The sequence below is a fragment of the Dysidea avara genome, chromosome 11 (genome assembly GCF_963678975.1).
Source record: "Dysidea avara chromosome 11, odDysAvar1.4, whole genome shotgun sequence".
NCBI lineage: Eukaryota > Metazoa > Porifera > Demospongiae > Dictyoceratida > Dysideidae > Dysidea > Dysidea avara.
Window position 1 is genome coordinate 18136115 of NC_089282.1, and position 22726 is coordinate 18158840.

The 22726-nt window shown below is 37.7% G+C and overlaps 5 protein-coding genes and 2 long non-coding RNA genes across 10 annotated transcripts in view; 5 read left to right on the forward strand and 2 right to left on the reverse strand.

Moving 5' to 3' along the window:
• LOC136238186 (uncharacterized) lies at positions 1 to 21696 on the forward strand. Of its 2 annotated transcripts, none has more exons than XM_066028536.1 (5): positions 1 to 100; positions 20996 to 21068; positions 21120 to 21177; positions 21225 to 21479; positions 21531 to 21696. In XM_066028536.1, the coding sequence occupies exons 1-5, from the start codon at positions 57 to 59 to the stop codon at positions 21593 to 21595; spliced, it is 495 nt and encodes a 164-aa protein (XP_065884608.1). In that variant the 5' UTR covers positions 1 to 56; the 3' UTR covers positions 21596 to 21696. The 2 variants fall into 2 exon arrangements, with proteins under 2 accessions (XP_065884608.1, XP_065884607.1); XM_066028535.1 differs by lacking the exon at positions 1 to 100 and adding an exon at positions 20806 to 20945.
• The window catches only part of LOC136238188 (uncharacterized), an 84442-nt gene that overhangs the window by 14957 nt on the left and 46759 nt on the right, over positions 1 to 22726 (forward strand). The window lies entirely within an intron of this gene.
• LOC136239178 (uncharacterized) lies at positions 4343 to 5823 on the forward strand. The gene is made up of 2 exons (XM_066029909.1): positions 4343 to 5755; positions 5806 to 5823. Exons 1-2 carry the CDS (start codon positions 4367 to 4369, stop codon positions 5821 to 5823), a joined length of 1407 nt encoding a protein of 468 aa, XP_065885981.1. The 5' UTR covers positions 4343 to 4366.
• LOC136238187 (lysine-specific demethylase 5B-B-like) lies at positions 5913 to 7994 on the forward strand. The gene is made up of 4 exons (XM_066028537.1): positions 5913 to 5972; positions 7416 to 7467; positions 7525 to 7586; positions 7700 to 7994. The coding sequence occupies exons 1-4, from the start codon at positions 5915 to 5917 to the stop codon at positions 7867 to 7869; spliced, it is 342 nt and encodes a 113-aa protein (XP_065884609.1). The 5' UTR covers positions 5913 to 5914; the 3' UTR covers positions 7870 to 7994.
• On the forward strand, positions 8471 to 9335 carry LOC136238190 (uncharacterized). The gene is made up of 3 exons (XR_010692845.1): positions 8471 to 8792; positions 8846 to 9097; positions 9155 to 9335. It is a non-coding gene; the product is annotated as an uncharacterized lncRNA (long non-coding RNA).
• Positions 14050 to 20810, reverse strand: LOC136238179 (cadherin-18-like). The gene is made up of 2 exons (XM_066028527.1): positions 20712 to 20810; positions 14050 to 15992 (listed from the first exon to the last, which is right to left on the reverse strand). Exons 1-2 carry the CDS (start codon positions 20736 to 20738, stop codon positions 14169 to 14171), a joined length of 1851 nt encoding a protein of 616 aa, XP_065884599.1. The 5' UTR covers positions 20739 to 20810; the 3' UTR covers positions 14050 to 14168.
• The window catches only part of LOC136238183 (ATP-dependent (S)-NAD(P)H-hydrate dehydratase-like), a 5595-nt gene continuing 4459 nt past the window's right edge, over positions 21591 to 22726 (reverse strand). For all 3 annotated transcript variants that reach the window (XM_066028531.1, XM_066028533.1, XM_066028532.1), the window contains 4 exons: positions 22226 to 22345; positions 22049 to 22172; positions 21893 to 22001; positions 21591 to 21846 (listed from right to left, as the gene is read on the reverse strand). In XM_066028531.1, coding sequence (XP_065884603.1) covers positions 21666 to 21846; positions 21893 to 22001; positions 22049 to 22172; positions 22226 to 22345 — 534 coding nt within the window. In that variant the 3' untranslated portion in view covers positions 21591 to 21665. The remainder of the gene's footprint in view (positions 21847 to 21892; positions 22002 to 22048; positions 22173 to 22225; positions 22346 to 22726) is intronic.

A 22726-nucleotide genomic window follows, 5' to 3' on the forward strand; every position in this document is an offset into this window, starting at 1 on the left:
TGTGATCTACACGTGACCTGGGCAGGGCTCTGGTTGCTTCACAACTCACGATCGGGATGGGTTCTAGACCATACCCCATATCTGGCAGGCATCAAATGAGGTAAGTGACAATCTCTTGAGGCTAGTAATTAGGCACCAGCCTATTATGCTTTTAATTTTGCCTATTATGCTCATAATTAGGCCCCTATTCGGTGATTATTAGTTTCTCATCCAGCCTTTCTAATTATTATGATGCGGGCGGGAGGGTATTACCATTATGCCATTATTTTATAATACTAACACTTTGATGTACAGACCTTGTCCAAATTGTCTTTCTTTCTTACTACAGACTCTAATTCACTTGAAGTATTTAAATCTATAATTAAATTATAATTTACTTATTGTATTGAATTATTATTATTATTATTTTGTGATTTGTCTGTACATTTTTCTTCATTTCTGAAGTTGTACAGTATAGGTAAATAAAATAATAATAAAAAAATAAACATTTCCTTCACCAGCTGATTCTACTTTTCGTGATCGCCAACTGTTTTTCGACAGTCAGCTGAAAGCCTGCTTTGATGAAGTCGATATAGAGCACGATTGCAATTGGCACTGCAGCAATTTGCTAAGGAAAACAACAGTTCTCCTGGTGATATATAGCGCATTGTAGCGTTCATCAACAAAAATTATAACAGTTTGGTATCACGTGTTCTTCTGAGCATGCGCAGAGTAAATAATGGCTTACCATGCGGTAGCTTAAGAAGGATGCGGGCGGTGGATGAGAAACTAATAATCACCAAATAGGGGCCTTATGCTCCGTTGAATTTTTTTGCCACAGTTCCAATGTTTTGTTTTGTTACTTTCTATGGATAGTAGCTAACAAACTTTAGCTTATGAACAACTGGTTAAATGTAAAAAGTGCTTGTTGTGCATTAAAAATTTGGCTGCATTGTAAACTGTAATAACAGTCACGTCAGATAATTACTTAACGCCATATAGCTAAGTGGGCATCGACTGTTTTATTATTGTAAGTCAACCTTATTCTGTGGCATGCATTTTTGCTTACAGTATGACAATTATTCTGCCTATTATGCTAGCATTATGCTTGATGCTATCAGGCACCTATTATGCTCAAAATTATGCCGGCATACGAATAGGCTGGTGCCTACTTGTAATCGCCTCATGATGTGTGTACAGCTTTAGCCGATGGTCACTGAAGACATGAACCCGTGTTGTTTACCAAGACGGACCAAACAACGCGCTAAAGTAAGCCCGTGCGGATCCCAACTTATAGTGTTACTGCGGTTTTCCCAAGTTCTTGCAATGCAAAGCGTCATGCGCTATACAAGCATGTGGTGCGCAGTTGTTCAACGGCGGATTTTCAGTGACGACTACTGACTCACAGAACTTTAGGCATGCCTACGCATACAACTCGACAGCCATAGAACATTACAGGTGTATTCAAAGAACTGCGCATACTGACACAATATTAGCGCATGACGCTTTGCATTGCAAGGATATGGAAAACTGCAGTACAATTTTAATCAGGCGTACAAAGGCGCAACTACCTGTGTACACCCTCCAGTGCCTAACTGGTAAAGTAGATAATACTGGACAACAATAACAACTACCGACCGGAGAAACCACCTGTTTCTACACATAGGAGGCGGGGGGCCTAACCCCCCTCAGAATGATATCACGCCGAACTTACCCTTCTTGGCCATGGAGTGGGGCTGAAAACCGTGATAAAGATCGAGATACTCTAATAGAGCAGTCACTCTAGTACTGAAAGCAGTCACTAGTCTCGCGTGGCCAGACCCTTTCCGCGCAGCCGCTTATCGATTGGAAATTATAAGCGCCGCGCTACAAGGGTCTGGAATAGTTCACGGACTTAAAAAAATCTACAATCCCCAGTGGTTGGGGAGTGTAAATTGGCTCACGCGATCCCTTAATCGCCAAAGTGATCTGATTACTGAAGAATGAGCTGAAGAAGGCCTCTGGGGATGACGAGTATCGACCCGTGTAGGTTTTTCCTTCTACCTACTACTGAATCTTCAACAAGTAGCTATGGCTGAATAAAGACAAACAAGCTCAGTTCATCTCGAGTTACAAGGAAAGTAGGCGAAAGGTTTTAAGCGGATTTGTCGATCAAAACAGACTAAAGATTCAAGGGAACACACGTTGCATTTTGTACCTTTGTATCTTAGGTGTTACCCAATCATTCAATTGTCACCAATAACGTGTCGAAAAAATTCATGTTCATGAACTATTCCAGACCCTTGTAGCGCGGCGCTTATAATTTCCAATCGATAAGCGGCTGCGCGAAAAGGGTCTGGCCACGCGAGACTAAGCAGTCACAGTATTAAAGCAGTGTGTAGCGAGCTATATGTAAGGATTTTTATGTAGTTTATCAGCTAGAGTAAGCGATCTATTGTCGGACACCATCTATAATCGGACACGTTTTCTCAGAAACTACTAAGCCGAATCATCTGAACTTTGGTGTGGAGAAACCTTACAGTTAGGTTAATAATGCACTAAAAGATAAGCCTGCTAGCTTTTGTGGTTCCTTTGTTACAGCCGATTAAAGTGACTGTCCGAAAACCTCTAATATCGGAAGTTTACCTCTTTTATCGGACACCGCCTAGCAATCACCCACTAAAAAACGAAAATCCCCACAACCACCACCATCTATTAGGGTAAGCCATGTACTTTCAAAGTAGTCATAGTTATTTCCTTTCCTTCATTCATAAGCGGAGCTACAATCGTAAATGTTCGGGTGTGTCGTGACCTCAATAATCGGACGCCCGGATTTCCAAATTTTCGTATTTTTGGCGGGACTTCCTGTTCAAAAACCCTTTGTTGTTCGAGCAGTAGATACCAGAGCAGGTATGACTCCCAAGTTATGTATAGTTGTTGTACATACGTAACTCTCGGCCTTGTAGCTATATTATTGTAGTGGTTGAATAAGTTATTATACAATAAAACAACAGCTAGCTAGCTACACTCTAGCTACTAATTAATGCTGTGTAAATAACGGTGTGCACTTGGCATTATTTTACTCTGTAGCATAAATAATTGGCATTATTTTACGCTGTAGCATAAGTGATAAACTGTAATAGTGATTAGGCCACACCAAGTCAAACCTTAGTTTCTGGTCACCCGCCCGCATGGTAAACCTGAAACCCTAGTTTATGAGGACTATTATTAATATTACAGGTGCTTAAGTGCACGTGACCCAGCAAGACACTTATTTTTTACCGCAAAAGATCGATATACTCTAATAGAGCAGTCAGAGATTCCAATAGAGCAGTCACACTACTCTTAACTGTAATATTAGGTATATATGCCACACTAATAAAATGTTTCTAACTATAGCTAGTTTTGTCCTTGATTATATAGCTGTTCAGATTATAACTGTTACTAATGCTTCTGTAACCAAAGTAATTTCAGTAGCATTAACTACTAGTCCATGCAGATGGGCCATAGCTTTAACTTTATAATTCAAATGTAGTCCTCTAATGATTAGTTTAGTAACTTCAAATTCCTTATCACTGAACACTACAGGGGTATGGAAAGCCGGCAACATTCGGTGAGCTTAAACTTAAACTTTTCCATAACTAAAATTAGATTGGCAAGTAGAAACCCTTATAGTTTAAACATTCCCAGATGATTACTAAAAAAACACTAGTCTGGAGCACTCAATGACTCAAAACTTTGACAGTTACTTTTCTCAAGGTTACTGAATAGAAGGCTGGAAACACATAGCTAGTGGGCTAAGACTTCACATTTGAATGAAGAATTTCTGATGTGAAAATAGAGGTTAAAGTTCATTGTGTATCATGATCATTTGAACAACTTAGCTATAAGTCATAGTAATACTTTCCTGACATAGCTAATGAGACATTTATTTCACTTGGAAAGCATAAGTAGCTACATGAGCAAAACATTTCCTATAGTATATTAAATAAATATACTTAAATGCTATACATCAGTGTATAGCTAGCCATGATCCATCAACAACTTTCCTAGTGCATTTTTTGCCGAAGCACAACTACTTACGTTGTTGGTTAAGTTTGACTAAAAACAAAATCAACATGAATTTGCTAAATTGGACAAATAATAATACCATACAGTATATTGTCACAGTAGAGTCTATAGTCCTGAAGTCCTGATCATCCGCCCGCCCGCATCCATTTGTAGGCTTGGGAGTGACCAGAAACTAAGGTATGACTTGGAGTGGCCTTACTATATTATTATAGCTCATATGTGGCAGTGTCCTCCATTACACCAACGGATATTTGTATCCAAGGCTCAACATGACCACAACACTCTAAGTCGTCAGCATGATAGACCTGGAACTTACAAGAATTGGACAGAAGAAAATATGGAAAAGGCTTTGAGAGCAGTTGTTATTCATAAGTCAAGCATCCGGCGGGCAGCATTGGATTACAGTGTACCAAAGTCTACTCTTGGTGATAGGGTACACGGCAGAGTTCAACCAGGTAGCAGAAGTGGTCCAGAACGACTACTCAGTGATACAGAAGAGGCTGAACTCGTAGCATTTGTGAGACGGTGCTCAGCAATAGGGTACCCGAAGACAAGGAAGGATATGATTGAGTTGGTTCAAAGAATTGCAGAGAGTAGAGGTGTTGATCGACAGATATCAAATGGTTGGTGGGAGAAATTTTGCACACGGAATCCTAGTATTACTTTAAGAGCCTCAGTTCCATTATCCAAGGCTAGAGCTGAAGCCACAGATTCAGAAATCATAGATGGCTACTTTGACCTATTAGAGAAGACAATGGCGGAGTATGACTTACTGGACAAGCCATGTCAAGTGTTTAATGCTGATGAAAGTGGCTTCCCCTTAGCACCAAAACCATTGAAAGCAGTTCACTGTTCTGGAGAACATACAACTCATGCAATCAATTCAGGTAATAAGGCACAGATTACTGTGCTAGCCTGTGTTAGTGCAGGAGGGCATAGTCTTCCACCCATGGTTATCTGGGATAAGAAAGTTCTGAGTCCTGAGCTTACTAATGGTGAGATACCTGGCACGATATATGGTCTTTCTGACAAAGGATGGATAGATCAAGAGCTATTTAAACTTTGGTTTCACCATCACTTTCTACAGTATGCACCAACTGTCAGACCACTTCTTTTATTAATGGATGGTCATTCATCACATTACTTTCCAGACACCATACATATGGCTGCTAAAGAAAAGGTGGTTTTATTTGTCTTGCCTCCAAATACCACCCATTTGACCCAGCCCCTTGATAAAGGATGTTTTGGTCCTTTGAAGGCAAAATGGAGTGAAGTTTGTCATAAATACACTACAACTACTGGAAAGGCTGTCAACAGATTTGTCTTTTCCAAGCTACTGAATGAAGCGTGGAAACAATCCATGTCTACAAGTAACATAATAGGTGGATTTAAGACAACCGGAGTTCATCCAATTGACAGAACTGCCATAACTATTCAGCCAAAGGAAACTGCTGCTAAAGATGAACTAGGTTTCATTCCACTTTGCAGCCCAATGCCTAGTGCATTGGAAAAGCCAAGAAAGCTTCCTACCTTTACTGAGGTGGAACTTGAGAGATTTCAAGAAAGATACGAATTAGAGGCAAAAAATCCACAAGCCGACAATCGGTACCAACAGTGGGCAAAAATGTACCATCCTGATCAGCAAATACAAGAACCTGATACCACTAGTAGTACAGTGAAGGTGTTAATGCCTGCTCCCGCTCCAGCAATTGAAAAGTTCTTTCCAGTGCTGCCTAACCCTGTTTTGCCATCAGTCAAGTCAGCATCTTGTGGAAGGGTACTGACCAGCTGTAAAAATCTCAAATTTTTGGAAGAGAAAAAACAAAAGAAGGATGAAGAAATAAAGAAAAAGGAAGAGCGAAAAAGGCTAAGGGAAGAGCGGAAGATGCAAAAAGAACAACAAAAATCTACAAAGAATCAGCAGAGGAAAACTAAAGCAACAGGTTTGGGCACAATACAGCGGCATAATGTATTTCGCGGACTGGACTCACGGACTGGACTCACGCACTGAGCTGGAAACAGCTTTTAAACAATAATCCAGGCATTATCCATCTCTTGCAACACTGGAGACACCACTATTGAGCTACAACTGCTGATACTGCTCTTCCTTACAGGTAAACAAACTAGCGGTGCACTAATTAATTAGAATACACTTACGATACACGAGTACTAGCAGTGATAAAGCATGGTAGAGGCTATTGTTGTAGCTTAGATGTTTTTCCTTTATTGCTTTAGCACTAGTGCTAGGGTTGTAGAGATGAGCCAGTAATAATTCTTAGCAGGGTAGCTAGGTGGCACCGCCCACTAGCGAGGTGATGGGGCTATGCAAATAAACTGACTCATCACTACAGTCCCAACACCAGTGCTAAGTACTGGAGCAACAAAGGAAAAACAGCTTAGCTACAACAATAGCCTCTATCACACTTTATCACTGCTATAGTACGTTCATGTTGAACTAAACCCTCAAAAACATTTAATAACTCATGGATGCAATTACACACGATCTTGAAATTTGGCTCATCTGTAGTACTGCTTGACCCGCTAAAAATGTTTCAAAATCTTTTTGTATAAATGTTTGACATAATATTTATGGCCAGTCAAAAATTTCACAATATATTTCCTATGGGGAAGCCTTATAAGTGCAGTGTCCATTACAGCCCTTTCCTGAACTTGTAATGGAGCCAAACCGCACGTGTCTGTTGTTGACACCTTTGCTGTTATCAATAATCATCTGGTTGGCTGAAATGTTAACTCTGCTGAGAAAAAAAATCCACTTTTGATTTTTATCTGTTTTTCAGGATTCAGCTTAACGTGAACATACTATAGTACTCGTGTATCGTAAGTGTATTCTAATAAATTAGTGCATGCAAGCGCTAGTTTGTTAACTTGTAAGTAAGAGCAGTATCAGCAGTTGTAGCTCGATAGTGGTGTCTCCAGTGTTGCAAGAGATGGATAATTTCTGGATTATTGTTTAAAAGCAGTTTCCAGCTCAGTGCATGAGTCCAGTCCGCGAGTCCAGTCCGTGAAATACATTAGGCCCAATACAGCAGATAGTATAGATAATTTGAATGTCAATTTTCCAAATGTTGAATGGCTTTTCATTTAGAGCATTTTGTATGCACTGTTACAGAGCTCTATTATATATCAAAGAATGGCTGTTTGGTTTGACAGTTAAGCAAAATAATATCCTTCTCCCAAACTACTTTGTACTGCACCTGCATGTAACCCTAATATGTAGCTAAACTGTGTGTTAGTCATTGTGTATGCTATACCGTATATATAGCCATAATAATTATATAGATTTTATCATGCCACCATAAAATGTTCTGCTCATATAGTTTAAAATCAAAGTATATTACCAATATTATTATATTATTGTTACACAGTACAAGATGTATCCATGTTTTCAGAGGAAGAGATCAAGAAGTTTCAGAAAAGGTTGGAAAATGGATATAATTTACAGTCGGATCCGAAATATAATCTTTGGTTATGTAGCCAAACTGAAAGCCATGATACACCAATCAGCAAAACCTGTGAAACTGACAAGAGCAAGAAATGTAAGTAACTCAATGCCTTATAATATAGAGTTATAAATGGTATATTCATTGCAATAATTAAATAAATTATTGATTCTATTAATATAATACTCTCACACGTGTAAAATTTGCAGGTGGAAAACAAAACTCGTGTACTGCTGGGAGCTGCTCTCACCCAAGGTCAAGAAATTGGGTTGCATGTGAGAAATGCACTGAATGGCATCACTGTTTATGTGCTGGAATACCAAGAACAACAGCCAAAAAGGATGACTATCACTACATTTGCCACTTCTGCAGTCAATGATTTTTAAGCTCATGCATGCAGTTATAGTTTGAAGTTAACTACTTTGTCTACGTTATAGGCTTGTCATAACAGTTACATTATAGTACATACATGCATGTTATAAATCCAGTGTTTTTAATCTACTAATTAATCAGCTAGCTAATTATACTGAATGTTGGTGTAATTACTATAGCTATGTGTGTGAAGCAACACAGCAGCCCTCCATAGCTAATTGAAAATGATGGTAAAATTTTATGTCTCAAAGAAAGTACAACTATATCTTTTATACACCTTTCATTTTCAAGCTGATTTTGACTAAAAGTATAACTTCCAACTCCTAAAACAACGTGAAACAAAATATCACTCTGTCCGATTATAGAGTTCGCTACACACCCACACATTTACTATAGTAGCTCCGCTTATGAATGGAAGGAATAAACAAACTATGGCTGCTTTGAAAGTACATGTGTTACCCTAACAGATGGTGGTGGTTGTGGGGAATTTCGTCTTTTAGTGGATGATTGCTAGGCGGTGTCCGATAAAAGAGGTAAACTTCCGATATTAGAGGTTTTCGGACAGTCACTTTAATCGGCTATAGCAAAGCAACCACAAAAGCTACCAGGCTCATCTTTTAGTATATTATTAGGCTAAGTGTAACGTTTGTCCACACCAAAGTTCAGAGGATTCGGCTTAGTAGTTTCTGAGAAAACGTGTCCGATTATAGATGGTGTCCGACAATAGATCGCTTACTCTATAAATGTGTAGCTGATGAGGTGGGCAGTTATTGTCAGCTGGCTGTGACCTTTGTTTTTTTTTGGTCTCACCTTACCAAACCAGAGACAATGTAGTGCCTCAGTTCATTCTGACCCCCCTTTTCATAAGTCTGGATCCGCCCCCCTCACATCAACTACTTCCTCCGCCACTGTAATTCTACGCACCTCATGGTTGGTTGGCACAAATATTATTACTCACACTTTACTCGTGATTTTTTCGACAGAAGTGGCAACAGTTCGAAGACTGGGGATACCCAAGTCAACTGGCTTGACCAGACATGGCACCCTGGCTCCTGTTGGAGATGAAAAATTTAGTCACTTTCTACAGAATGAACTTCACACTGGGTCAATAGTGAAACCATATGTTCCAGCTGACTCAAGAGGATACAAGCAAGTTCGACTACCTTCAGCAAGCTCTCAGAGAGCAAAAAGAGGATTTGTCTACTGGTGCAAAGAAAAAAAACCTGCAACACATGGTAAAAACTAGTGTATCTAAACACAACACAGCATAATAAATGTGTAACATATTCCAGGCCAGAAGGCTGTGTTAGGATCATATAAAACAGCTCTGGGAATTGGTGATGCTCCTCGAGTGTAGTATGAAACTGTACATGATAAACACATGCATACTTGCTATTAACACCCTGTGATTGTATATAAGAATTGTGCTAAGATTTATAATTGTGTGGTGTGTCATAAGTACTTGAGAACACTTCAGGAAAGACTGATAGCATATCAGAAGCTAGCATGGATCTTCTGTGCCTGCTAAAGGCTAAAACATTACAGCATATGACATGACGCATAGGCTGCCAGCATTGAAGCAGAAATTGGTAGAGAACATCAGTGGAACCAAGCTAAAATTATACTGATAAGATAAAACCATTAGTGCTTACTCTTTCTCTGCCTTTGTTGTCCAAAACAAGAAAAGTCCCATTGAACCTGACAGAATATCTCCCTGGCCATAGACTCCCCGAGGGGACCCTTCTGTAGTGCACTCCACAACTAAGTCAACAGTACTATCATTAATTTAAATGAAGACCGCTATTTACCTTTACGACCATTGCTTATAATATCAACATTTCCCTTGCATACCACCGTTATGTGTCCAAGTTTAAATGCCAAGTGCTTGGTCTGTTGAGGAAGAGTAAGCTGTTCATGATCAGAAATTGTTTCTTCAACCTACAAAATCAAACTAGCGTTAACTAAAGGCATTCTAAATTTCTACTGCTTACTGGCTCCAGTTTAACTGCAGCCTCCACTAATCTCTTAAACTCAACTGCATTAGGTGTTAGGATTATGTTCTCCTTTCCTATGATCAGCTCCAGATCTTGTTGAATGAGAAACAACCCATCCTAGAACAGCAGTGAACTACTCTATTATAACACACAGTATCACAATATAATAATATTATATGTATAGACCCAATTTACAGCCAAAATGTTAGTACCTTAGACATTTGAAATATGTGTCTTTGAGAATTCAAAAAATCATTGGTGATGTCTTTAGTTGCACTTTGTACTTAAATCACACGGTAGGTGTGTTATGTGGCCAAGAAAGTTGGCACATCACACCGTGTGCTCATATATCACGAATGACAAGAGCAAATTTTGCAGTGTGTGGCCTACCCTACCTGGCAGACAGCTATAATGCAAAAATGGTTTGCATTGGAGAAGGGGCTATGGAGATATGCAGGCATGAAAATCGCTTGGATCACACATGGAAAATTATTAAAGTAAAAGTAACCCTCCACTGTCACTCTATTACATGGTGAGTCATTCTGGTAGGCATAGTAATGAACACTGCATGGAGTTGTCTAACTATGTACAAAGACAATACTTTAGGTAACTATGTACTAGCAGTTATATGTAGATATACTAGTACCAGAGATTTGCATTACATATTCAGCTTACCCAGAACACTGCCAGGTTGCCACTGCCATCTTCAGCTCTGCTGCTTAATACAACAGCTTCCAGTGTGGTAGTATGAAACTTGAATGCTTGAATGTCACTTATTCTACTTGTCTTGTCTGTCTACTCTGCTGTAAGGCTAAATAAAAATCCTCCTTTGATTCAATAATGAAATCAGCTTTTCGATTATTTCCTGCAAAGCTAACTAAGGTAGATGGAGCTACGAGAAACAAAATTATCACAGTGTGGAATAATATAATAGAATTGCATAATAACATTCACTGCACAATATCTATCATAAATTCGTTATGTAATTTTGAAAGCACAGGATTTGAAGATTGATATGACTTCCCTACAGGTGGTTAATTTTTTATGGGAAATTAGAAGCAGTACAGTACGTGGGTTGCATTATACACGAGTCACTTTTTATAAAATAATGTTGCTTTAACAGGTGACCTTTACAATGACCATGGTAAAGCAAATCAGATTCATGAGACTGAAATTGTTACTGCTTAAAAAAAAATTGGGTTTCGAATACATTTCCTTTACATACCTTGCTTTAATGGCATATAGTCTCTCCCCATTCACTTCATTGTGTTATTTACTAACCAAGTAAACAACTGGCTCCAACAGCTTCACAGTCACAATGATATGGTTTTTCGTCCACTACAAAATTCACACACTTATCATTTTCACATGTGTCACATTTTTCCATGTGTGATCCAACTGCACAGCCATCAGCAACATTGTGTGACTTTCTGCTTCTGTTATTTTGATTTTAGTCAGACAATTTCCACTGATAGTGAGATTACGCATACAGCCAACATAGTCCCTGCACCTTACCTCAGCAGATAATCCACCAACATACACATCAGTCATTTTATCTTGAGACGATAATGGATTACTGGATATCCTGGACACAGCAAATGACTCATGGGTTGGACAAACATGCAAACATAAATACATTTTATATCATGTGTCGGTCTTTGGTCAGCTGTAGTGCACTCACCTAGAACTGTGTACTATTAGTGCACAACTAAATCAGGGATTTGATTTTAAAAGTTACTGTGGAAACCCAAGTAACAACTGAATTCTACATAAAGAGAGGCCATGCAGTATTATTAATGTAAGTTTAATTCCTCTACAGTAAAATTAATAATTATTTAACTTTACAGTGAAATAGGTTGCTAGTGGTCTTAGACTAATGGGATGTATTATGTTAGTGCCAATGATGTTTTATTGTTGACTGCTCAATTAGAGTATAATCCTATAATTACATGAAATTCATTTTACAGTTATCTGGTGGAGAAGGCTGCATGGCTTTTTGCCCCCTCCTAATAAAACTAGCATGCACAAGCTTCCAGTAAAATTTAGGAGATAGCCATAACTCGATTGTGAAGGAGGAGCATGTGCCCTAAATGTTTAGCTGGTTCCATCATTGGTGTTGGCTTGTCATCTGAGTGGGTCATATACTTAATTTAACAAATAATAATATAGTCACAAAACTTGTCATCACTTCCATATGCAACTACTTGTTATTGCCTCATGATCAGAGAAACAACTCAATAGCTAATAAATTACAATTAATATCCTCTGGTTCTTATGATCCATGCAAAAACACCCAAGCCATAAACAAGGGTGTAACCTATAAAAAGTCTGTGAAAAAAGTTGTGAAATCAAAGGTGGTGGTCAAGAAATGGTTGCAATGGTTAGCATTATGTTAAGATCATTACAGTCATTTCTTGGCTGCCATCTTTGATTTCACAACTTTTTTCACCAAATGGCTGATTTTTGGCTATATATTACTGCTATTCCATCTGCTCATTGCACACCACCATACTATATGAGCTAGTTATACATGATGGCTACTTTTGCTTGTATAAAACACCATCTATCTACTCATGGTGAACACTAATGTTGTCCTTTCAGATGCCATTATTGGCCTATCACTTAGACAATTCCTACACAGTCACCGTTGTTGGCAGAATTATAACTTACATAATATTATAGTAACAGAGCTATACAATATATTACATGTATAGGTGGCTCATCATCATCATCATCAGCAGCAGCCATATCATTTATCCCTTCTAACAAAGTAACATTTAATTTTAGCTTCTGCTTTGCAGAATTGTAATACACATTAAATACAGTCACCATGATTATGATGACGGTGCAATTCTGCTGGTAACAACTATATAAGTGAACCTGTAGAGAGTTCAGCCACAAGCTAGTCATCCAGTAGAGAGTTCAGCTGAAGCATAAGCTAGATTTAATAGTCCCCTGTACTATATAGCATAATATGCATATATCATGATCATGTAATGAAAGAAATTAATTTTTCTCCATTCATGCATGCTCTATTGTCTTGTAGACTGTAATAGGTCATTATGAACTAAAGTGTGGCATGGAATGTATGTACTGTGTAAGTATTAACTGTGGCATGTGTTATAACTAGCTGTATAGCATATAATAATTCAAAACAGCCAAGCTGTAAAAGGGTGTGGCCTTCCAAAAATATGCTAGTGTGAAAAAGATGTGATATCAAATATGGCAGCCAAGAAATGGCTGCAGTTATGTCAATTAAAATCATGGCATGTAGTACCACATAGTTAGCCAAATGCCGGAATAATTATGTTTGTAATTTTCAGTACTTCCATTTTGAGATTGGAGTATGCAGTTTCATAATTGTTTTGTGTATGAACTCATCAGGGAGTACATGGTGATAGGAGGAAGTTATGTAAACATGCTAGGAAGTGTAATGTGATCATAATATAATGCAAAGTGATGAAATGTACATATATAGCTTGTTTGTCATTGCTGACATCACTGACTAATATTTGCTGTCAAACTACACGCATAATAACTCTTGGAAAAGAAGCAGAATACACTAATAATACAATCTTATTTCCCATGTTTATAATTTGTATATGTATTGAACTATATTCAAATTACACAGAAACACACATTAGTACATTAACAACTTCACATGTAATTATCTGTAACACAGAAATGTAGATGCAGCACATAAACATACACAGTGTGATGGTATCTTGTATAATTGGACACATCAAGGCATTATAATTCAGTACAGAAACAAATGGCATTGGTGTTTACGTCATGCAAACATGTATGAACAACATCCATAATTCATGCCAATTGGCTACAAAATTGTATGAAGAAAGTGCAACAGCATAATTATGGTATGTACAGGATCCATCTTTGTTATGTATAGCTTCAGAGAATTGAACTCTAGTAACTTGTCATGTTCCATGCACTGCAGTCTAATCCTTACAGAGGTGGCAGTTGATTTACCATGGCCAATGGAAGCATCTTTAATTTGTTCACCCATAATTAGCCATTCAAAAGTTGATGTATAAAGTACATAAACAGTGATCATATAGTGTTAGTGTATTAGCATGCATGAACAAACAAAATGTACATATTTGAACTACTGTTGATCCTGCGTATTTCAATGTCCCATTGTTCAGTGTGTATATATGCTTGTACTAGTATGAGAATTACAGACCTTACAAATTGGTTGATGGCTATATCAGGACATCAAAGATTACATTTAACTGTATAGTGGTACACACACATACACACACATAAACAGGTATACACTTGGGATGCATAAAATCTAAACAAATTGAAAATGTGTTTTGTTACATTTGCCAGTACAATAATAGGCGGTCACTACTAACAGAATTACTGTAGTAATAAGAAATACAACACAGACAATAACAGCAACTACAACAACTGGTGTATTTATAGTAGAGTCACTACTTGATGATGCTGGTTGAATTGTCACTTCTACTGAAGTTGAAGCCATCCTTCCACCACCATCAGTTGCAACAACTGCAATTCCAAATATTCCAATCTCATCTTCTTCAATGACAATTTCTGCCTCATTGTTACCAATATTACGAACACTTAGTGGAGTACCAGTTGTTGGAGTGGAAAATGTAATGATAGAATTAATGCCAGAGTCACTGTCATTGGCAAACACTGTGCCAGCAACCCTTTGTCCTGCAGTAACTGAAAACGTGTAGTTTGATGAACTAAACCATGGAGGGTTGTCATTTACATCAATCACTATAATTCGTACAATAGCAGTAGATGACAGATCAGAGTGATTACTATACACTGCTGCAACTGTAAACTGTGCCATAGGTGAAGCCTCTCTGTCCAAACTTTCTCGGACTGTTATTTTCCCAGTGTCCCTATCAATTGTAAACTTGTCACTACCAGGTGATTCAATACGATAATAGAAGCTAACAGGATCAGGAGAGGATGCATTCACATTACCCACTGTCACTAAAGGATTGTTGTTCTCTACCAACTCAAATGTGTATGTGTTGTTTGTGAATCTAACTGGATGTTGAACTACAACAGTGAATACAGATCTGTTGTTTAGTGGGACCACTCCATTGTCTTCAGCCATTACTTCAACTGTCAGACTTCTCATATTGTCAGCAAATATAAGGTCCTTGTAGAATGAAGAAGTACGTAAGATACCACTGGTACTATCAATAGTGAACACCTCAGCAAAGGTAGAACTAACAATACTATATGTGATTGTTGCATTTTCTCCATCATCAGCATCACTGGCAGAAACATTACCAACAAACACTCCTTCTTCTAATCCCTCAGGAATAAAAAACATACGATCACCCATAAACTGTGGAGCATTATCATTGATGTCGTTAATTGTGATGTTGACCTGTAGTGAAGGATTACTTGTCATTACAGGAGAGATGCTATCAACAGCCACAATAGTTAGTTGATAGAATGCAATACGTTCTCTGTCTAATGGAGAATCGTAAGTGTACATGAGATTAAAAAAGGTAATAGGACCAACAGTAATTCTGGTGACATTGAACTCATCACCACCAATACCTTCAATTCTAAAACTAACTGTACTTTCACTATCTTCACTATCATCATCTGAAGTATGAATTCTCCCAACTAAAGAATTAGTTGGTCTCTCTCCTTCAGTAAACCTGAGTGAATGTTGTAAATCATCTGGAGCTATAAATTCAGGGGGAAACTCATTCACATCTATAATGATAACTTGTAGATTAGCTGCACTCTGATCAGATGTATCAACAGCTGTTACTCTCCCACTTATTTGTTCACCATCTTCTTCTCTATTAGGAGACTGTATTAACAAAACAGCATTTATTGCATCATTTATTGTAAAACCAAGTGAAGCTTCATACGTCACAGTTCCTGGTGTATCAAAGAACGCACTATCATTTAAACAGTAGACAACAGAGTTGGGAGGAATATTCTCCAACACATAGGAGGTAATTCGTAAAGATGAACCCGAATTAGAGTCATGTGTGACATTATAGCAGTTGACCATAGGTTGACCAGGGACACATGTCATGATCTGAGTACAACCTTGTCCAAATGCCATAGTAACCATTGTAGTAAACAATAACACAATCAAATGATGAACCTGAAAAAATTAATATACTAGTGAATGATTTTTGATACCAAGTACAGTGGTCTGGAAGAAGGTGTTATACCACAAACATTTAATGCTAGCATGGTAAAGCTTTTATTGACTCTTGCATAGTTTACTAGTTTTAAATTTGGAAAATTTAGAGGAAAAAGTGAGGGATGTTTTAATAAGTTTATCTGAAGAAGCATGCATGACCTCTTTCTATATAGACTGCTTCATTAAATATATTAATTTTCAACTACATAAAAAGTGTCCAATCCAAAACAGACAAGCTGTGCAGCCCCTTCCAAATGGGCTAGCATGACATCAAAATGTGGTGGCCAAGAAATAGCTGCAATGATGTCAGTGTCTTGGTCGTCACCTTTGATAACACACATTTTTCATATAAGCTATTTTTGGAAGCTTAGATTAGATTTCATGTATTTATATTTGCATGCAAGCACCAAACTGCACAGGCTGGCTTTCGGCTATCTTTTTATTCTTCTACAGGTAAACAGGAGGAGTACATTTTAATTACTATTTTGAAATACGTTTATACAATAGCTATATCTATCTATAGCTATCTCAAAAAGCATGCACTTGTTACATTTATGGTTGGTTTTCGTGTTATAATGATATTTAAACAAAATTATTGAAGGTTTACACCTTGATAGGTTACCAACAAGTGCAACTAAAGTCAGTCGGCATGAGAACAAATTGCACTATCATCAACTGCTGTATTAGAGTAACTTGATTGCGTGATTGCTACGTATGTTAGGTAGCTATGTAGCCCGACTATTTGATAATATTTTTGTAGTAGTACATTTTTTTCTGTGGACATTTAATACAACGAACTATAGTGTGTTCTAGAATAGATTTACGAATCATAAAACTTTACCACTCTGCATGGTGTAGTAAAATACAGCTTTTGTTTATAATTAAGGTAGAAAAAATTAAGTGAGGTGAGCAACTGACTGCAGTGGTTAAATGGTAAATAGAGTTTGGACAGAGGTCTCTGGTGAAAACCCTGGACAGACACATTTTTGTTTTTGTACTTTTCTTTTTTAACTTTGCATGGTTACTGTTCTATTAGGGTACAAGGTACCTCAATCTCTCTCATGCTTAGTTTTGCTTTATACCTCTCTAGCTATACTCTGAGTACTTTCAAATCATAAAAGCTTTGTACATGTGTTACAATGGTAAACCTACCTGCAGACTGATTTTTGACTTATTTCTGTAAGTAGTTTACCCTGTAGACATGACAAAAAATTTCACTTCTAAATTTTGAAAATCACTCATATCTTGGCACTACTTCTACCAAAGTGTACACAAATTTGTGCTGTAATATGCTCTTTATACCCTCCAAATTTGAAGAGAATCCAATAAAACTTGTACACAGTGTGGTAATTTTTGTAAGTATTGCAAAAGGAAAAATTAGAAGAAAAAATAATTATGAAGAAATTGAGATGAACTTTGAAGGCACATATCTTGAAGACAGCTGAACCAATGTAACTGAAATTTATATGGAAGATGTCCTACCTCAAGGGAGTTTCCACAGAAAAAAATGGATTGTTCCTGTGTAGCTGTAGAGGAAGTTAGTCACACGTCATCAAACATCTTGTGATATCAAAGAAAAGTTCAACCCATTCAACCCCAACACCTCAGTATTGATATAAAGTATTCTAATGCGCAAATGTTATTGATAAATTTATGGTTTTCAGAGCCCTTCTATCAGCTGCCCAACACTTTGTGTGGCTTTTATAACCAAGAAACAAATTCTACATTATGCAAACTTCTCATGAATGTGACAAAGGGCTTCATAATAATGATGCTAATTTTTAGTGCAATGTTTTGTTGTGTATTCACACGTAGTAGTACATCATAGGGCTATGAGACGTTACCAACCTCTTCTAGTGTAGCTATTACCGAGATAAGAATGCACATTTTCTTGGTTCCTGCTCAGTACACACTTGTCTGTAGAGTACCCGGACACTTTGGTTCTCTTTGGCTGCACAATTCATTATCGTGTGCCCTAATATGCTCGCTAACTTATATATTGCTATAAAACTTTTAACTTACAATAAAGTGATTGGGCTAACAGTGTTACGTTTCTGTAAAATTCAGTACACTATTAGTGAGGTAGTTGGTACATGGCTACCTTGTCCATGTGGCAGCTATGCCACCAATACAAAAGCTAGCTGGTTTTCAGTTATCCGAGTGAAAGTTTTCTTTCTCTCCAGGATCGTGACCATGATGGTCTGCAACTATTTTGAAATCTTGTACAACCTGTAGCTAGAGATTTTGAAATCATGATGCCAAAGGTCTAGCTACACAATTATCACTATAAGTACACATAAAGTGGAGGGGCACAAACAGGCTAAGTTGTAGGTGGTTGAGGAGAACAGTTTCTCTTGTTAGTTGCTGTATTCTTGTAGCAGCAAATAATCAGTGTTTCACTGTTAATTTTTTATCATTTTGGATTTTGTGGTGATGTAAACTAGACACCCTAAAATCAAATCTGAGAGTGATCTCAGCAGTTTATCAGAATCTATTAATCATAACACATCACAGGTATTGCAGCATTACAGTACAGCCATACCATATGGAGCATAGGTGGAGTATTATAATTATAGGTGGAGTATTATAATTATAGGTGGAGTGATTATAATATGCATTTCTGGCAGTCAGTCATACAGCCTCAGTTTTCACTGTAAGGCTTCTACAAAAACTCCCTTTATTTAGAGTAGTTGTAAAATATGGGGATAGCTACAAATCACTTAATCATGCTACTTATTATCATCACTACAATAGCTCATCCAGTGTTGTTTTTGTTTCTGCTGTAACATTTGAACAAGAAATACAAACATGTCTAAATTATGACCATGTATGTATTTAGTTAGCCACTATACTGGTCAGCAGTATTAAGGATTCTATATAATTACTAAAGTCGCTTTCAATTCTTGAAACATGTCTGAGACAGATGTCCATAACATTTGTTACTATACTGCTTGGTCTGATCTTTATGAGGTGGCTTGACATCATGCATAATTAGATACACAATACTTTTATTGTTCATGTACTGTTTCAACATGACTATGAGCTATGTGACTCTCCTATGCTATAAGCTCAAGTGTATGAACTTCACTTATACAAACAGAAACATGTAAATTTAAATTCTTAATCTTCAAGAGAAATAATTATCTATGCACCTGCAGACACATGACACATGTAGGCAATTAAGGACTCTAAGATAATCACAGTTCACTTACTACACTTCCTAACATGTTTACACAACTTTCTACCACCACGTACTCCTGCCTGAACATGTCTGATTAGTTTATACAAAACTGCATACTTCAATTTGAAAATATATTTCTGTTATTTCTGGTAATATAAATATTTTTAACGTCGATTGGTGTATTAATATTTCCATGCCTATAGCTCACATGATAGGTATGAGACTTCGAGTGCCAGCACTTTCACCTGTGTACATGTCCTGTATTATCTGCCTACACTGCTCACGCATATAAACAGTGCAAAGGTGGTCCAGTAGGTGCTTCACATAAAAAATGTATAGAGGTCTCCCGAAGAATCTGAGAACATTTACGGGATGCCATTATGTCATGTTAATAGACATGATCATTTACCAGGAAAGAAAACATACAAAAGTATAGATGAGCTTTAGAGACTCTAGACATACTCAGGAGAGGCTATGCGCTGTTTAAAGAAACAGTGAAGGATGGACGTTTGCAATTTTGTAAGTGATTCACTAGTAAATCCACACTGATGATGCTAATAGAATGTCCCATGTTTTATATGTTCAAAGTTCTGTTGCATGTGTTTTGCAAAACGTTCTGGTTATTCACATAACGTAATGGTGTACTGTGAATATCAGATTTTTCTGAAGTCTATAGCTATTGTTTAACCAGTAATTTAAATTTTCAGTTGGGACCAATTCCTGTACTGTAGGGCATCAGCCAAGTGCTATTCAGTATGGTCAACGTAGAAAAGGTTTTTCCATGCATGGATTTGTGATAACTATACTGGCTCTCCATCGTCTTCTGCACTACCTACATCTTAGGTCATAGATATTATATAATGCGGGTACATAGTATAATATCAAGAGTTAATAATAGTGGAGGGAGAGTGTCTAACACTGCATAGGCCTGTAAAAAATGATCCTGAGAAATTCAAAGGGATTCCTTCAGATGTGTAAAATGTTCACACAGGCAGAACAAGGTAATGTGATGATTGCACACTGAGAGAACAAAGAAATGTGATGATTGAAACAATCTTCACCTATGGAGAATACTACAAATTACAGAGTTTTACAGAAAGAATCCCTTTGAATTTCTCAGGATCATTTTTTACAGGCCTATGCAGTGTTAGACACTCTCCCTCCACTATTATTAACTCTTGATAATATAATACCTATGTTCTTATCAAGCTAATCAAAGTGTAGTTTTCACAGCCGGATAAAAATCTCAGTAAATAGTTATGAAATCAGTATTGCAAAATGACTAATGATTGAACAGGAAAGCCTCCCTCCCATGCGCACTACAATTCTTGGGGTAGTCTAGCCAGCAGTGTATGACAAGTAACAAGCTGCACCCAATATGGCTTAGAGTGGCTGACGATCGTCTGACTAACTACACGATATGATCACCAGTTCACACATACTAGCTATGTTAGTTACCCGCTACAGTATGTATCTTATAATTTAAACATACCTACCGGACAACAGTATAGAAGAAAGTTCATTTTCTTCCCGAAGTCCTTTTTTCAATACTCCGCCCGAATCAATATAAATCAAAGTATACCGGTACGTAAGCTTTATGCTGCAAGACGCGGGCGCCGCAAATCTACAGTGTGATCTAAACGTGACCTGGGCAGGGCTCTGGTTGCTCCACAACTCACGATCGGGATGGGTTCTAGACCATACCCCATATCTGGCAGGCATCAAATGAGGTATGTGACAATCGCTTGCGGCTTGTAATCGCCTCATGATATGTGTACAGCTTTAGCCGATGGTCGAGACATGAACCCGTGTTGTTTAACAAGACGGACCACTGGACCAAACAACGCGCTAAAGTAAGCACGAACAGATCCCAACTTATAGATACTGTTACAATTTTAATACAGGCGTACAAGTTGACGCAACTACCAACCGGAGAAACCGCCTGTTTCTACGCACCTCATGGTTGGCAAAAATATTACTCACACTTTACTAGTGATTTTTTTCGATAGAAGTGGCGACAGTTCAAAGACTGGGGATACCGAAGTCAACTGGCTTGACCAGACATGGCACCCTGGCTCCTGTTGGAGATGAAAAATTTAGTCACTTTCTACGAAATGAACTTCACACTGGGTCAATAGTGAAACCATATGTTCCAGCTGACTCAAGAGGATACAACAAGCAAGTTCGGCTACCTTCAGCAAGCTCTCAGAGAGCAAAAAGAGGGTTTGTCTACTGGTGCAAAGAAAAAAAAACTGCAACACATGGTAAATATATCTAAACACAACACAACTTAATAAATATGTAACATATTGCAGGCCAGAAGGCTACGTTAGGATCATACAAAACAGCTCTGGGAATTGGTGATGCTCCTCGAGTGTAGTATGAAACTGTACATGATAAACACATGCATACTTGCTATTAACACCCTGTGATTGTATATAAGAAATGTGCTAAGATTTATCATTGTGTGGTGTGTCATAAGTACTTGAGAACACTTCAGGAAGGACTGATAGCATATCAGAAGCTAGCATGGATCTTCTGTGCCTGCTGAAGGCTAAAGCATTACACAATTTTAGCATATGACATGATGCATAGGCTGCCAGCATTGGAGCAGAAATTGGTAGAGAACGTCTGTGGAATCAAGCTGAAACTATAAAATAAAAACTTTATTGCTTACTCTTTCTCTGCCTTCGTTGTCCAAAACAAGAAAAGTCCCATTGAGCCTGACAGAATATCTCCCTGGCCATAGACTCTCCGAGGGGATCCTTCTGTAGTGCACTCCACAACTAAGTCAACAGTACTATCATTACTCTAAATGAAGATCACTATTTACCTTTACGACCATTGCTTATAATATCAACATTTCCCTTGCATACCACCGTTATATGTCCAAGTTTAGATGCCAAGCGCTCGGTCTGTTGAGGAAGTGTAAGCTGTTCAGAAATTGTTTCTTCAACCTACAAAATCAAACTAGCATTAACTAAAGACTTTCTAAATTTCTACTGCTTACTGGCTCCAGCTTATTTGCAGCCTCCACTAATCTCTTAAACTCAACTGCATTAGGTGTTAGGATGATGTTCTCCTTTCCTCTGATCAGCTCCAGATCTTGTTGAATGAGAAACAACCCATCCTAGAACAGCAGTGAACTACTCTATTATAACACACAATATCACACTATATACGTATAGACCCAATTTACAGCCAAAATGTTAGTACATTAGAAATATGTGTCTTTGAGGATTCAAAAATCATTGGTGATGTCTTTAGTTGCACTTGGTACTTAATTTTTTATCTAACTGATGTCACTTCAGAATTTTAAATAATTGACAATACTTATTATCCAAGTGTTTTAGATTAATCCTCAAGAAACACGCACAGTAGGTGTGTCACGTGGCCAAGAAAGTTGGCACATCACACCATGTGCTCATATATCATGAATAGCAAGAGCAATTTTTGCTGCTGTGTGTGGTTTACCCCACCTGGCGGATAGCTATAATGAAAAATTGTGTGC